Source organism: Phoxinus phoxinus (genome assembly GCF_949152265.1).
Source record: "Phoxinus phoxinus genome assembly, chromosome: 11".
Taxonomy (NCBI): domain Eukaryota; kingdom Metazoa; phylum Chordata; class Actinopteri; order Cypriniformes; family Leuciscidae; genus Phoxinus; species Phoxinus phoxinus.
Window position 1 is genome coordinate 32495893 of NC_136886.1, and position 16085 is coordinate 32511977.

A 16085-nucleotide genomic window follows, 5' to 3' on the forward strand; every position below is an offset into this window, starting at 1 on the left:
CTACTTACACCTACTTTTATTTGATCAATAATACAGTAAAAACAGTAATATTGTGAAATATTATTAACATTTAAAATAATTGTTTGACATGTTAAATGTTTATTTATTCCTGCATCATTACTCTGACAGTCTTGAAGATAAACGAATGTTGTGTATTTGTGAGGACGTTGTTCTGTACCTGTTCTCACTCCGTACTTGAGCGTGTCTCTGCAGTCCACCAGGATCTGCTCCAGCGACTCCGGCTGATCCGACAGCTCCAGGTTGAAGCCCTCCATTCCCTCCAGGAGCTGGTGAGGGTGATGGAAGTCCAGCACTTTGGTGGATCTGTCGAAGGTCTTGCGGACGTAATTGGTCAGGATCTCCACCACCTCAAGAAGAAACTGGATCGTGGGTTCCTCGCCATTTTTAGCAGGCAGTAGATCTACAATAGAGACATGTAAAGATAAGAAGTGGTTTCATCTCAAATTGAAATATTAGTGGAGTTGAAGCGGTGGAGGTGAAAAGTCTGAACAGCCACTGAAAATTTGGGATTTTTTCATCTTTCTCGGTCACTATAGTCAATCATGTGAACTCTTTGTATTTGCATGGAATGAAAGAAGACTCTTTTGCTCATCAAAAATACAGAAAAGTATAGTAATATTGTGAAATATTATTACAATTTGATATGATGGTTTTCTATTTTAATATACTTAAAAATATAATTTATTCCTGTGATCAAAGCTGAATTTTCAGCATCATTACTCCAGTCTTCAGTGTCACATGATCCTTCAGAAATCATTATAATATGCTTATTTTATACTGTTTGATAGTTATTAATAATGTTGGAAACAGTTGTGATGCTTCATTATCTACTATTTGTTTAATCTGTGATAAAAAAAAGAACAACATTTATTCAAAATATAAATATTTTCTAACATTATAAACCGTTACTATCACTTTTTATCAATTTAACATATCCTTGCTGAATAAAAGTATTCATCGAAAAAATGACTGACCCCAAACTTTTGCACGGTAGTGTATATTGTTACAAAATATTTCAATGTTAAATAAATGCTGTTCTTTTTATTCATCAAATAATCCTAAAAAAAGTATCACAAGTTCTAAAAAAAAATAATGTCTCCAACATTGATAATGTATCAGAAACAAATCATCATATTAGACTGATTTCTGAAGGATCATGTGACACTGAAGACTGGAGTAATGATGCTGAAAATTCAGATTTGATCACAGGAATAAATTATATTTGAAACTAAAGTAGGCTATATTAAAATAGAAAACCATTATTTTAAATTGTGATAATATTTCACAATATTACTGTATTTTCTTTATTTTTTATCAAATAAATGCAGGCTCGATGAGCATCAGAGACTTCTTTTTTAAATAAAAAAAAAAGTATAAAAACAGACCGGTAGCCTACTGTATGATTTTAGTTTATATATGCGACCATTCAATTATTTTTCTTTAATTTCCACTTGTTATATTTTATGATGAAGCAACAATGCGTTAGATTCAAGTGTGGCATTAAGATTGAGAAGGGTGTGTGTGTTGTGTATGTGTGTGGTCACCTCGAGCGAACAGGTTGGAGAAGTCCGTCTCGTCGCGCGTGAAGCGCTCGCTGTTGTCGCGCTGGTTCTTCGCGCTCTCCTTGAAGGCTCCCACCATGCGACTCTTCTCATCCAGACTGTTGTTCTTCTGCAGGAAACCTGCATCATTACAACACGGGGGAGAATTGCAGAACATATCCTCAGCCTTGATAATGGATGCGATGGGGAAAAAAGTTGTAGGCTATCTCTAACCAGTTGCTTAACATAAGCAATAACAGCAGGTTTGCGCGCTGGTATTTATACCTAAGGGTGATTCCAGTCACTGGGGTTTTAGTGGGACAGCGCTATTTATGGATCGGTTGAGGTTCAGTTCAAAGGTGCTACTGTAGCCATGACATCAGAGGACATGTAGGGTGTGTGTTTTTTTGTTTTTTTTGGATCATGAACCCCTGTTGAAACCCGGTTGAGTTTGGCTCTATATCATCCTTCACAGATTCCGCGTGACTGACCAGATGCTCGTGTCATTAACTGCCGACAGGCACATTCAATAGATCCATCGAGGATGTTTTATTGGAACATCTAGCATGAACATGAACAAACATGTTTAGGCAAAGCAGAAAGACCTACTTAAGAGAGTCAACCAAGATGCCGACCCAAAAATACAAAATAGCCTGTTTTTCGTTCATAATGCATGCAATGCAATTTTATTTATGGAGGTCTGCGTATAGCTATTGTAAAACATGGGTCACAGATGGTTAGTAAGATTATAAATAATATTTTTCAATATTTAACAGCATATTTCCTCAGAGCATCCGTCTTTCGGTCACGAGGGCCCGGTTGTCTTATCTCTTTCATTTTGAGCTGGACTATCGCACAATATTATCAGAGAAAGCAGGCCTGCGTTACTACTGCCCCCCGCCACCCCGCAGCCGTCTCTCTCATTCAGGCTCGGTTCTGATAACAGCTAATGACTATTCGATGCCGTAAATCTTTGGAGATGCGCGCAACATCAATAGGCGACACGGTTTCATTGCGCCTATCAAATGGATTTTTTCTGTTTTCTCTCCTGCTAAAGACCAAATCTCTCTCTTTTTCTCATGCTAAAGGATTTTTTTTGTCTTAACAACCACGTCGAGCATGTTTATTGCGCATGCAATTAAGATAAAAAATAGCTAATTATTTACGTTTGATATACGCTGAATCTTCTCATTAAAAATATTATTTTATTTGAGCAATGTTTTATACACACTGGATAAGGCATTAATTTCGTTTCTTTAAATCGTTGAGTCTATTCAGATCAATTTCTGCATGAGCTCTCTCTCTTGTTTTACATTGTCATTGTTACATATGTTAGTTACTATATAATAACAATAAATACATGCAACTAACCCTAAACTAAACATAGCCCTATATAGTAAGTACATGTAATTAATTAATATCACTCAGTACTTAATTACAGTGTAACAAAGACACCTTAAAATAAACTTTAATAAAAATAAATACAAAATAAACATAAATGAATGCATATAGAAACAAATTAACAAAAAAAAGATATAGATAGATAGATAGATAGATAGATAGATAGATAGATAGATAGATAGATAGATAGATAGATAGATAAGAATTTGACTAATTATTTACACGCTTTTTATATGAGCTCAAACATCAGCAGAATATGCAGCTGAGGGCGCATAAATTCCAGATATTGTTTATACCTCAAAATGTTAATGACAGAATGATCATTATTTTTTCCCCCTTAGGTTTTAGCATGTAATACATATTACTAATTAGATTCATGTGGTTTTGCAATAATCAGGGCGTAATTCTCATTACATGTTCATTTTTTGAACAAAAAGCACATAAGGCTAAATGAAATCGAGAGGATCTGGCCTTGAGATACACAAGAGTAAAACGATTTAAAGTTCAGCAGGAGTCAGGATGACCCCATCCTCCCAGACGTCCTCCTCCTAAAAACACCCAATCCCATCTTTTAGCCGGCTATAAAGAGCAGTGTGGCGTAAAGAGAGAGAGAGAGAGAGAGAGAGAGAGAGAGAGAGAGAGAGAGAGAGAGAGAGAGAGAGAGAGAGCACCACCCACTAGGAAACTAGTAGAGCAACACAGGCAGTCCCTTTTTTTCTCCTGATATACAGAGTTTCAAATCCAGTTAGGAAAACATATCTAAGTGACCGTGAGAAAATATTTCCATCCAGACACTGCTCTCTACGGGCTATTTTTCTCTTCTCTTGCCTAACAACCCACAAAAATCGTGCCTGGCATGAATCTCTAACTCGGGGCTGATTTCTGTTCCTTCCTTTGTCAGTTATTTATTTATTTTGTGTGTGTGTGTGTCCAGAAAATAATAATGAGAGTGAACAAGGGGTGATACGGGGGAACAAAAGCCTGAGACCCTGTTCACACACTCGCCTACAGGGTAAATAACAGCTCGCTGACCTTTCGTGTGATGGAAACACGCAACGACAGTCTCTTGCTCCATATCTAGGGCAAATGTATTCACACCCGGGTCAACAGAGCAACAACAGCATGGGTAAAGGTGCCCTCCACTTTGGCACCTTGACTGACCTCAAGACTGAGATAATGTTGGCACTGTAACTTACCACAGATCTTCATGCCCAGTTTCCTCGTGCATCCGTGCGCAACCCCGTACCACGCGTCGCCGGCTAAAACGAGACGTTTGGAGAGCTGTTCAACATCCCAGAGTTTATTCTATTCTTAATGCTATGGTGATGCTGTAGAAAGCGCACAATTAAGGGTCAACATGCATTGACGCAGAAGACAATGAGCGTGCGCAACAGATTTGGGTCTTTGCCGAACGTGTGGCTTTTTTCTTCTTCTATATATATGTCAATTTCAGGTTTTTTTTGAAAGGGCTTGATTTTCATCAAGTGATCAATAGAGGCTATCAGAGAGGCAGGCCGCTAATAGATGGTGGCACACATCCGGCAAAGAGGCGGTTTAAAATAAGCGGGCATGAAATGAGGTCTCGGAATTAATTGAGTGAAACGCTTGTGTTTGACTTGCCAGCCGTCACACAGTGAGCCTGGAGAGAGAAAATACACCACTCGAAAAAATACATGAATGACCTCTAGCATTAGTGACCAGACAGATGCAGCCATAGATGCTGATACTATGAAAATGAAATAAAATGAACACAGCTGTAAGCATTTGCATATACGGAACATGAACAACACTATTCAGCAAGGACAACAACAATATGGTGCAAGTGTGTATATAGAGCGATAAGAAACGAAGGTGAATTATTATTATTATCATCAATAGTTTGAAATGAATGTGTCTCTGGGGTGGGTTTTGTCTGAGGGGAGATCTAGCTCTATCTGCCCCAGGCGCGCGCTGTCAGATGAGGCAGAGACAGCGCGCGCCCCTCAGGTCAGTGAGCGTGAGATAGAGCTTGGCAGGGAGATAATAGCAAAACACGCGCACGCACACACTCACGCACACACACACACAACAAAACAGCACAGCACAACACATAATGCTTTTTACAATTTATATCAAAATTTATGTAACAAAAAAAAAACATATATTGGTAGGCTACTATACATCTTCATATTATTGCTATTATTTCTAGCATGACATTTTTATTTATTTTGCGTATTTCTAAAACCTGAGTGAAATCAGATCAAACCAGTTTTTTTTAAAATGTATTTTTGTTTTTTAAATCTTGACTCGGGCATTTTCAGCATATTTACAAAGGAAAATGTGAATTGGACCGTGATGGCGGGTAATTTTAGTAATTGCGCTATTAAGGTGGGTCTGTTGAGAGCAGACGATGGCTGATTGCTGTTCTTCAAGCTGCCATAAAACGTGGCAAAATGCAGAGCTATTGTTATAAGATCGGGACCATAATTAAATGCAATTAGGCAGAAGCAGGATGCTCTTATGTGAGAGTAAAATTAAGAACACAATTTGCATGCTATTTTCATTTGTAGAATCTGCAGAATTGAGACTAAAACTATCTATATAATAATAAAATAACGGTATAAGATTATTGTTATTATTACATCTATATACATCGATCTCCATGCAATTGAAGAATTTACATTTTTAAAACATAATAAACTACAAAATATAATTCAAACTAAATATCGTATTACAATAATCTTTTTTGTAATAAAACGATAATCAGGGGTTCTCGTTTTAATATCAATTCAATTTTATTTTATTCAAAATTGCTTTATTGGCATGACTGTAATCTATCTATCTATCTATCTATCTATCTATCTATCTATCTATCTATCTATCTATCTATCTATCTATCTATCTATCTATCTATCTATCTATCTAAAGATAATTTATTATTTGTCTCTCAAGCTGTCAGCTAATAGACATCTCACACGGCGGTGTGTTTTTCAGGGCAGTGATGAACATCGCCACCCCACGGAGTAAACAAGCCAAGTGAAAAACGCGTTATCCAGAGAGACCTACTTGTGGCAGGTTGTCGTAAATTAGCCGTGTTTGGGTCCATATCACCCGCCGAGGAAGAAGGTGCAGAAGACGCCATCAGTCCTGGAGAAACACCTCACTGCTTTCAGACTGAAGGAAAAAACCCACACTACACACGGAAAATGTGGAGGAATTAGGATAAACAAAGTGATGGCACAAATAACAGTGGCTTATATACAAAAACGACTGGCTAATGTCTCATATAAAGTATATAGAGTACTAGCTATATAAAAATAAGCGCAATTTCACGCATCAAATTCTCCTTCTGAAATGGCAGTAATTCACTCCGCGTCACCAGGATAATTTGTCTTGCGCCACGCGCGCGCGCTCAGTGTTCTGTCATGTTCAGAAATGCGCTCTGACAGAACGGCGCACATTACAGCACGAGAAAAAAAACAACCAACACACCTAAGAAATAACGAAAAGAATGGTAGGTAAGTTCTGAAGATAGTCCGACCTATATAAGTTGGTATTTTGGATGTCCGTGTTCTCCAGACGCCCCTGTGAGCTCCAGCGCGCAGCAGACCGTGAAGTCTGACTTAATTGGCTCTGTAACGAGGTCTTTAAATCGAATCATTTAAAACGAAGAATCTGTTCACTTCAACCGCAGCATAACAAAGGCGACGAAGTCAGGACAGAAATAATCATTTGAACGTATTGTTAGTGTTGGTGACGATGATAAATAATATTTCTTTGTTACAGATCATTTTACAGAAGGTCAGAACCTTAAACGACTCTCGTCAAAAAAAAAGAAGCAAAAAAAAAAAAAGAAAGAGAGAGAATGTATAGAAAAAGAGTGACTTATTGATTTCTCAATTAAGATGATCTTTAAATATCCTCAAAATATGCGCATCAATCACTGTCGGAGTTAGTGAAATATGGGCAAAAAAATCATTGCGCTGCTCATGTGTTAAATTACACCATGTTTTTAGATCATTATTTTGCCAGACGCGTTCCAGTATGAACATAGAATGACAATATTGGCTGAAATTGTTTAAAATCTCTACATGCATTTATTATAACTGAATACAAAAGGCACAGTTCAGTTTCTGCTCTTCTTTCTCATATTGTTATCTCCCCAATATTGTAGAAAAGAAAAAAGGGCTTACATTTAGATCAGAACGCAGAAGGTGAGCGCTTACCTTGCGAAGTCACAGGTGTCACAGTAAAATCCAGAAAAATGGCACGCGGAGGATCTTTCACAGCGCGTGATGTGGCTGCGAGACACTTGATATTAGAAAACCAGAAGAGTGCACAAGAAAATAAAAATCCATCCAGCGCCAAATTCCTGATTCAGTGTTTATCCTTCCAAAGGCGACAGGAGAATCTCCCAAATTCACTTCAGCTGTATTTTTCCACGGGTTAATATCCACGGGTACGTTCTGAGGATTATTATATGGGCTCAAGTCATCAGACCACATGAAGTTTAATTCTCCAAGTAATATATACACACACGTCAAAATAGCGTGGGAGTGAGAAAACGGTGAGTGAGAGAGAGAGGAGAGAGAAAGAAAGGCAGATACATCATGAGGACGAGTTCACATTTTTATTGTTGTTGTTTTGGAGGGACGCAATAAACAAATTAAAGCATTCCATCCTAATGTTAAAAAAAAAAAATGTTTTTTTTTATTTAATGCACGACTTGTGGATCAGCTCCAGTCATCACCTATTCGAGACATCTGGAAGACATCCACGAGGTGGCAACAGAGAACAGACCAACTTGAACTTGAATGAAGGATTTTGGGCAGCGCCCTGGAAAAACACTTGAGCTGCTCTGTTCATGTCTGTAAGATCGTTCAATTTGAAACCTCGAGTCAGTACTGGTTTCCACTGCCGCAGTTTCAGCACCTGGACAGCTCCACGGGGTCAAGAAGAGACCGGGGCTAGTTGTCACACCTTCTCACTCCAGTCGGTTTTTTGATAGTCAGTTTCTGCAGACGCATACACTAAAGTCCTGACAACAAAACAGCATTTGAAAGCGTATATATATCGGTATCTTAACGCATGCAACGATCGGTTTTATTGTGTTCACCTGTGCAACAGCTATTAAAAAAATAGTATACATTTTACTCTAGAGTAGAGTAGACTTCTGTCTCAAAATATTATAGTTGCTGAGATGAGCCTTTTTTAAATACAGCCTTCTTGTGACAACGGGCCTCGGTCATATTTGTGAAACAATAGTGTTATTTTTCCTCCGTCAGGTGGTGCTAAAGTGTCTTGCGCTATCTGAACAACTAAACAGAAAAAGTGCTATTTTATTATCCTAAGACATATAGGCCTGGCTTCACAGACAGGGCTTAGAGGCCTCAGTTCAATTTAAGTAGCTTTTATAAATGTGTCTTAGAAGAAACATTGCTGGTGTGCATCCTGAGACAAAATAATGGCACTGACCTTATTTTAAGACATGCCAGTGCAAGTTGCGTTCAGTTAGAACAGCTTTAACATGCATTTAGCTTAAGGCTTGTCTGTGAAACCAGGGGTTAGATTACAATTCACGCAGAATATAATTTAATGTCCAGTCAGTATTTGACATAACTGCGCATACATAATATTGTATTCTGGACACATCACACATTGTTTATAAGCATAATATTAAAACAATACAGTGCGTGCCTATAGGACTGTGGGAAACGCACCACACTAGATTGTTTATTTATGATTAAGATGATAATGTATCGTCTGTGCTTTCAGTGGACTCTTCATCTGTGTCAGAGCTATCTGTGGACTCATCGTTATCATCCTCAACGTCATCTTCATCATCATCATCATCAGATGTGTCAAATTCATCTTCATCATCCTCATCATCTGATTCCTCCTCCGCTTCTAGAGTTCACGAGGGTATCCAGATGAAGAAGGTGAATTCAACACACTTCATTCATCACAAAACATTTTTGTTAAAAGCAATTTAGAGACATATATCTATGTTCATTTTAAAACTAAAGAGGAAAGTTATGTCAAAATGTAAAAGTGGATGGATGGATGAATATATATATATATATATATATATAGATAGATGGATAGATGGATGGATAGATAGATGATGGATATATATATGGATAGATACAGTAGATGATTGATAGATAGATAGATAGATAGATAGATAGATAGATAGATAGATAGATGATGGATAGATACAGTAGATGATGGATAGATAGGTAGATAGATAGATAGATAGATGGATGGATGGATGATATAGTTAGATGGATGGATGGATGGATGGATGGATAGACAGACAGACAGACAGATAGATAGATAGACAGACAGACAGATAGATATATAGATGATAGATAGATGATAGATAGTTGGATGGATGGATGGATGGATAGATAGATGATGGATAGATGATAGATAGTTAGATGGATGGATAGATGATGGATAGATAGATAGATAGATAGATAGATAGATAGATAGATAGATAGATAGATAGATAGATAGATAGATAGATAGATAGATAGATATGAACTCACCTATCAGTAACTTTTCTTCAATGAGTGGCAGGAAGCTCTTAGCCTCTGAGTTTTGGGGCTCATAAATTAAAACTACATTTAAAGAATGAACGAGAATGATGAAAACATTAGTATCATGATGTAAGAAATACCAGATAACAATACTATAGTAAACAATACTACCGGTAACTGAAATGGCTGCTTACTCATCTGACAGAGCTTCTTGGCGAGTTGATAATTCTTTGTCATCACAGCCTGTAGAAACTGGACTCAGAGAAACACAGAACATGTGTTTAACTGCATCTCAATGAGCCAATGACAACTGTCCAAAGTTGAAGTTAAATAAAAAAGTGTGTTTGACGTCTTGCAGCCATTTTCAAACACATCAGAACTACAATTTATTCTCCGCTTCTCTGACTTGCTTCCTTCTTAATCTAATAGGCATTGCTTTTGTAAGTCACTTTGGATAAAAGCGTCTGCTAAATGCATAAATGTAAATGAACATGATGTGTACCTCAGCAAACAGCTCCAGAGGCACGTGTCCTGCGCTCTCGTTCTCTTCCTCCTCACTTTGGGCCTCATGAGGATCCTGGTCATTTGTAGACGACACTACTTGAGGAGCCTGGAGATGTTTTTCATGCACACTTTCTGACTGGACTTCACATTCTCCTTGCTTTTCTAATGTTTAAAAAAGAAAAAGAAAAAGAAAATATTTTTTGGACCCTACTGTATTTGTACAGGAGCCCATGGGCATCACAAAATGCTTCAGGAACTCTGAGACAAATGGGTTGAAGAATGAATGCTTTAAAAAAGAAAAAGGCCCTGTTTACTCCTGGTGTTAAGATGTGTTTTGGTGGATCGGATCACAAGTAGACGAGGAGACACATTCCCGTTTACACCTGGTGTTTTAATCCATCTCTTTTGTCCACTTTCAAACACTTCTGTCCTGATTTCTTCGAGGGAATGATTTATGGTCGGGTAAATGTATGTTTTTTTCCAAATCTTTCGATCTAATGGATGAAATAAGCGTGTGGAATTTACATTTGAATGCACCCGTAGATGACGGAAAAACACAGAGAACAGCAGCTGACAGCCGCAAGACCAGGCGAACGCTGTGAGTGTGTGTTAGAAATCAGGAATGAAAGAGAACGTGCTTGGTACGTTTTCATCTTCAAACCAAACTTGAGTCTTCAGCCAACAAAGTTTAAATCCTGTCTGGCTAGCGCTCTTCCCATAATGTTCACGCATTAGGTCAGTAGACGGAGAGTAGACGGTCTTTTGTGGATGTTTGAACACATTCGATCACATGAGCGTTTACACCATGAAAGCAATCCTGTCGAATGTGTTTAAACTCCCTCTGGAAGTGTCTGAAAGTGGACAAGCTCAAAACGTTTTAGACGCCGTTTACACCGGTATTTAGCGTCGTCCACTTGTGATCCGATCGACCAAAACGCATCTTAAAACCAGCTGTAAACAGAGCCTATAGGATAAAACAGATTCAGTACCTGTCATAATAGGGGGGACCTGTTTAGGTAGTTTATGTCCATGCGTGGTTACATTTCTGAAGGACGGAGCTTTAGAGGCATTATACCCTCTGCTGCTGAAAAAATGGGTGATAAAAGGTAAACTATTAGAGATCACTGGAGCGAATGAATGCCATCAGCTTCCCTGCTTTATGCATGTACGGCCCATAAACCACATCCCATGCATGACCCAAAGAGCATGTTGACCGGAATACAAAAAGCCACTGTTACAATCAAATTAAAAATAAGGATTTTTTCTTTATTCTTCTCAGTATTATGCATCTGTCCAAATGATCTGGTATAGAGAAATGTCACTTGTAGTTATTATCGTCAGATATCAAATGCTTTTACCTCTTGGAATTGTGTACTTTGTGTGAGGTACTTGATGTTTCAGAGTTTAGGGAAGGATTCGCCTCTGTCTGTATAGAGGGATCCTGCTCTTCTCTCTTTTCACTGGGTTTTGCTTTCGTTTGCCTACACAAAATCAAACCAATGCATTTAAATGATTGTTAAAGTGTAATTCTGTCATGACAACTCTAGGAGTGTTTGGTTAAGTACGGGACTTGCTACTGCCAATACACACACGAAACGCTGCTGTGAGCAAGTACCGTATTTTCCGGACTATAAGTCGCTCCGGAGTATAAGTCGAAAAAATCAGCAGTCAAAAAAAAAGTCACCAGTCAAAAAAATGCGCCATGAAGACGAAGAAAAACCCATATATTAGTCGCACTGGACTATAAGTCGCATTTATTTAGAAATTTATTTCACAAAATCCAAGACCAAGAACAGACATTTAATCTGGAAAGGCAAGTTATTCAGCTCCACAACAGCACACAGAACAACAGGCCTGAATTATTGTCCCAGCTAGTCCGCCACTGGTATGGTAGAAAGCAAATACTGATACTGACATAAAATAAATGTGGAAAATTGAACTACACGATTCAGGGAGCGGCTACACCGTGAACTCCGAGAAAACACTACGCTTGAGTAACAGTTTGTGAATAGGCTACACCAAATGATGGCCGTGAAAGAGACTGTGAATGCATTGAATGTGATGTTTAGTTGGTGAATAGCATAGGCTACTATTACACAGTAGCAATAACGTTAAGCGCACCAGAATAAAATATAATATTCATAAGTAAACAGTGTAGCTGACTTACAGATTCAGTTAACATCCACAAATGAATAAGCGTAACGATTCAGGGAGCAGAGTGAATCAAATATAATATTCAGAAGTAAACAGTGTAGTTGACTTAATGTTTAGCTGACAGAGTGTTTGTCAGAATGTTTGTTTTTAAACCACAACCTTCCAAGTGCTTCTTTTACCAAAATATTTACCAATATCTTTTGCATTTCTAATCCAAACAACGTCAAACTTGGCACTGCACTTACTCGTGCCAGTAGCAAGACACCTGTCAAGTTTGAAATCCATCGGACTAACGGTTCGAGAGAAATGCGAATAACAGACAGACAGACAAACACACTGACAGACACACTGACAGACAGACAGACACACACACACACACACGCACTCACGCATGCACGCACGCACGCACGCACACACGCACGCACACACACACACACACACACACACACACACACACACACACACACACACACACACACACACAGACAGACACACACACACACACACACACACACACACACAGACAGACACAGACAGACAGACAGACAGACAGACAGACACACACACACACAGACAGACAGACACACAGACAGACGGACAGACACACACACACACAGACACACACACACACAGAGACACACACACACACACAGACAGACAGAAACACACAGACAGACACCGACAGACAGACAGACAGACAGACACACACACACACACACACAGACAGACAGACAGACAGACAGACAGACAGACAGACACACACAAACACACACACACACACACACACACACACACAGACATTCCTGTAATTTACAGGTAGATGTGTAAGGTCCCTCACTGTCCAGGACAGGGATTGTTTATTTAAAAAAGTACATTTTAATGGACGGAACCAGATTGGCTGACCCGTAGACACTCGCTCAATGATGGACGGACGATGTGACAGGATTAACGTTACCTCGGTTGAGTGACATCTACACCTACCCGATAGAGAAACCGAGCGTAAAGAGAATCTGAGGGCGTATAACTCTTTAGACTCTTCATAACTATGTGCTGCTGAATGGCCAAGTACAAGACTTGTGTGTACAATCCGAAGTTCTGCCAAGCCAGCGCCAAGGCCAGAAGACGACCATGTAAAGAGTGACATTACAGTACAATTTTAAAGATGTGAATATTTTCTATAAATAAAAATTCCAGATACAGCAAATACATTTTTGAACTTAATGATTTGATTACCGTACCCTTTCACTACCAGGTTCTTCAAAAAGTTTAGTCACAATCAATCAACAATGTATATATACAATCACAGATGATTCACAAATAATCACAATAGTTTAGAAAACATTATAAAATGATGTGATTGCAAGCAAACCGAGTTAAGGATCTATTAGTCTGCGTCCTCTAGAGTTTCATGACACAATTTGTATTTAATACATCAAAGTAGCATTCTTACTTCATTTATGCAGGAAAATAAGTTTAAGTGTAAATATTATGAGGCTTTTACAATGTTACCTGTCGACTGAGAGCGGCACGGGCAATTCATGTTCATTAATCACTGTTATAAAATGTTTTACCTTGTGGAACTTGGACCTTTGATATGTGTTGTCTCATAGTTTATGGATAAATCCTGTCCTCTTGTCTTCCCGCTGGGTTTTGGTTTCTGCTGCCTATACATAAAATCAAACCAAAGCACCAAATTTGACGTATGTATATAATATCCAAAAGATAATCTGAAAATCTAAACCTACTTTGGTTTCCATTCCACTGATTCTTTTGCCACTGGATCTACAGAACAAAAGGGCATAACGTCATTCAACCTTTCAGATGAAAAATAACCCTTGAGGAAACCAAGGCATGTGTGTGTAACTGCTTAATGTAAAAAAAACCATTATGTTTTTAAGTGCTATAGTGCTCAATTGCTATAGTGGATATGTATTGATAGAAATAATTTCCTGCAAATTGATTATTGTACCTGCTGAGCTGCCAGTCACTGGTTTTAAGGGTGCAACCTCCTTTAGAAATAGAAAAAAAAACACTCAATGTGAGCAAGACTAAAGCCAAATCTCTATTATTTCTCTATATTACTTAAATTGCAAAATGATCAAGACACTAGTTTGTCACATGATATGAAACAAAGCACAATATCCATATATAAGTACCCACTGACCTTTTCATTGTCTTTTGATGAGACTTCTGACGGCCGCCCAACACACTGTAATCTTAGCATTAATAGTAATAAAATATTTAAAATAAGTATTTTGATGTTAAAGAAATTAAGACATAATAAAGCCACTGTATAGAGACTTTTAAAGAGTAATGGACATTATACAAATGTTTAAGTTGAGGTAATGTAAAAATACACAAGAGCCCAGTTTTAACCTGTATGTGCCCGGATGTTATTCTAACATTATAGTTAACAGTCAGGTGTATATTAGTCTTAAAGGGATAGTTCACCAAAAAATTTAAATTCTGTCATTAATTACTCACCCTATATCGTTCCAAACCCGTAACACTTTCGTTCATCTTCAGAACACAAATTAATATATTTTTGATGAAATCTGAGAGCTTTCAGTCCCTCCATTGACAGCTATGCAACTACTACTTTAATGCTTCAAAAAGTTCATAAAGAGATCATAAAACTAAACCATATATGATTTGAACGATTTAGTCCAAATTTTCTGAAGACACTCAATCACTTTATATGATGAAGAGATTTAATTTAGGTTTTATTTACATATAACCATTGATCAGCAAACATTGAAAAGCTCAAAAGTGCTGCGTAACATGAGAATGAACCTCATTGGTTCTTGCATGTCAAGCAAACATGCGTGAGCTTCTGTTTTACCACAACTGACGTGTGACTTGATGAATGTTTATATATGAATAAAAGCCTCAATTCAAAAATGTTGGAGTAAATAGCTCAATTAATGTGGACTAGTTTTACAATCTCTTAATGCACTTTTTTTTATAGCATTTTGTGGCAACGTTAGTTGCGTAACTTAGCTGTCAATGGAGGGAGATGACAGATTTCATCAAAAAGATCTTCATTTGTATTCAGAAGATGAACGAAAGTCTTGTTTGTAACGTCACTAGGGAGAGTAATTTCTTTTTTGGGTGAACTATCCCTTTAAGACTTGATGCGATTCCTGTAACTCAAGATTCTGTTGAATGTTTTAAGCCTTATTCACTTTCAGTCATTCTATCGCAACGTTTACAGACAACAAAGCGAATGTTTTAAATGTAAAAACGGCTATTAACTGTTTGAAAAATAACGAAGAATAATTTATATAAAACATGTAAAGTGATAGATTAAAATGCCAGAGCGTCCTTACCTGTTCATCTGTGCTTTATTTTTATAGGATCTATCGACTGCAATCGATAGCTGAACGGGTAATTGTAAAGTCTATGATACAATTTAAGGCCTAAGGTAACACTTTTCACAAGTTTCTTTTGACTTTCTGAAGCCCTGTCGCAGTTTGAGAGGGCAAGCGTGCTGTTTCCACGGCAACTGGAGGCGTCACCTCAAACTAATCCGAGTGCAACATGCTCCTTCCGGAACCAACGCCTTGCGTGACACTTGCTACTTGTTTTACAAAAAATGTAACAGCAAGCATACAATAATGTATTCATTATTTAACAATAATAATGCTAACCAACAATATACATTATTATTAGGCTATTGTACTTTTTGTTCCATGAGGATTTTGACGTCCAAAAAGTGACTCAAATTGTGCATGTTCTAATCAACAAAATGTGTACATTAGATAAACATGTAATGTCTTTTTGAAAAAGAAGGCAATTACCAATGAACATTTTTACTTAGAGTTTTGCCTGTACAATGACATCATATTGCATAGGGGGAACTTTTGCTGATTGCAACATAATTTTTTAATATTTCTTAGGGTCTGTATAGACAATTACCTTAGAGTCCTGACAATACAAAAGC

General features: G+C 37.8%; 2 protein-coding genes across 4 annotated transcripts in view; both read right to left on the reverse strand.

Annotated features, from left to right (window-relative positions):
• The window catches only part of gad1b (glutamate decarboxylase 1b), a 27683-nt gene extending 20194 nt beyond the window's left edge, over nt 1–7489 (reverse strand). The window contains exons 1-5 of one of the 2 annotated variants that reach the window (XM_079628583.1): nt 7169–7445; nt 6009–6135; nt 4160–4222; nt 1566–1703; nt 179–421 (exon numbers count right to left, since the gene is read on the reverse strand). In XM_079628583.1, coding sequence (XP_079484709.1) covers nt 179–421; nt 1566–1703; nt 4160–4222; nt 6009–6084 — 520 coding nt within the window. In that variant the 5' untranslated portion in view covers nt 6085–6135; nt 7169–7445. Of the gene's footprint in view, nt 1–178; nt 422–1565; nt 1704–4159; nt 4223–6008; nt 6136–7168 lie in introns of both variants that reach the window. The other variant, XM_079628584.1, reaches the window with a different exon arrangement.
• Nucleotides 7490–7554: 65 nt separating this feature from the next.
• erich2 (glutamate-rich 2) lies at nt 7555–15695 on the reverse strand. Of its 2 annotated transcripts, none has more exons than XM_079628585.1 (11): nt 15472–15663; nt 14307–14358; nt 14112–14151; nt 13888–13924; nt 13714–13806; nt 11347–11469; nt 10978–11072; nt 9987–10150; nt 9679–9736; nt 9494–9565; nt 7555–8849 (listed from the first exon to the last, which is right to left on the reverse strand). In XM_079628585.1, exons 1-11 carry the CDS (start codon nt 15477–15479, stop codon nt 8686–8688), a joined length of 906 nt encoding a protein of 301 aa, XP_079484711.1. In that variant the 5' UTR covers nt 15480–15663; the 3' UTR covers nt 7555–8685. The 2 variants fall into 2 exon arrangements, with proteins under 2 accessions (XP_079484711.1, XP_079484712.1); XM_079628586.1 differs by having other exon boundaries at nt 8546–8849; nt 10978–11069; nt 15472–15695.
• Nucleotides 15696–16085: the final 390 nt, after the last annotated feature.

Excerpts from the sequence above, each read along its gene's own strand:
- erich2 (XM_079628585.1), bottom strand. Across the intron at positions 13,925-14,111 it reads AGTGACTGGCAGCTCAGCAG|ATCCAGTGGCAAAAGAATCA; the intron begins GTACAATAATCA and ends TTTGTTCTGTAG. Across the intron at positions 9,566-9,678 it reads CAAGAAGCTCTGTCAGATGA|TTTTAATTTATGAGCCCCAA; the intron begins GTAAGCAGCCAT and ends CTTTAAATGTAG.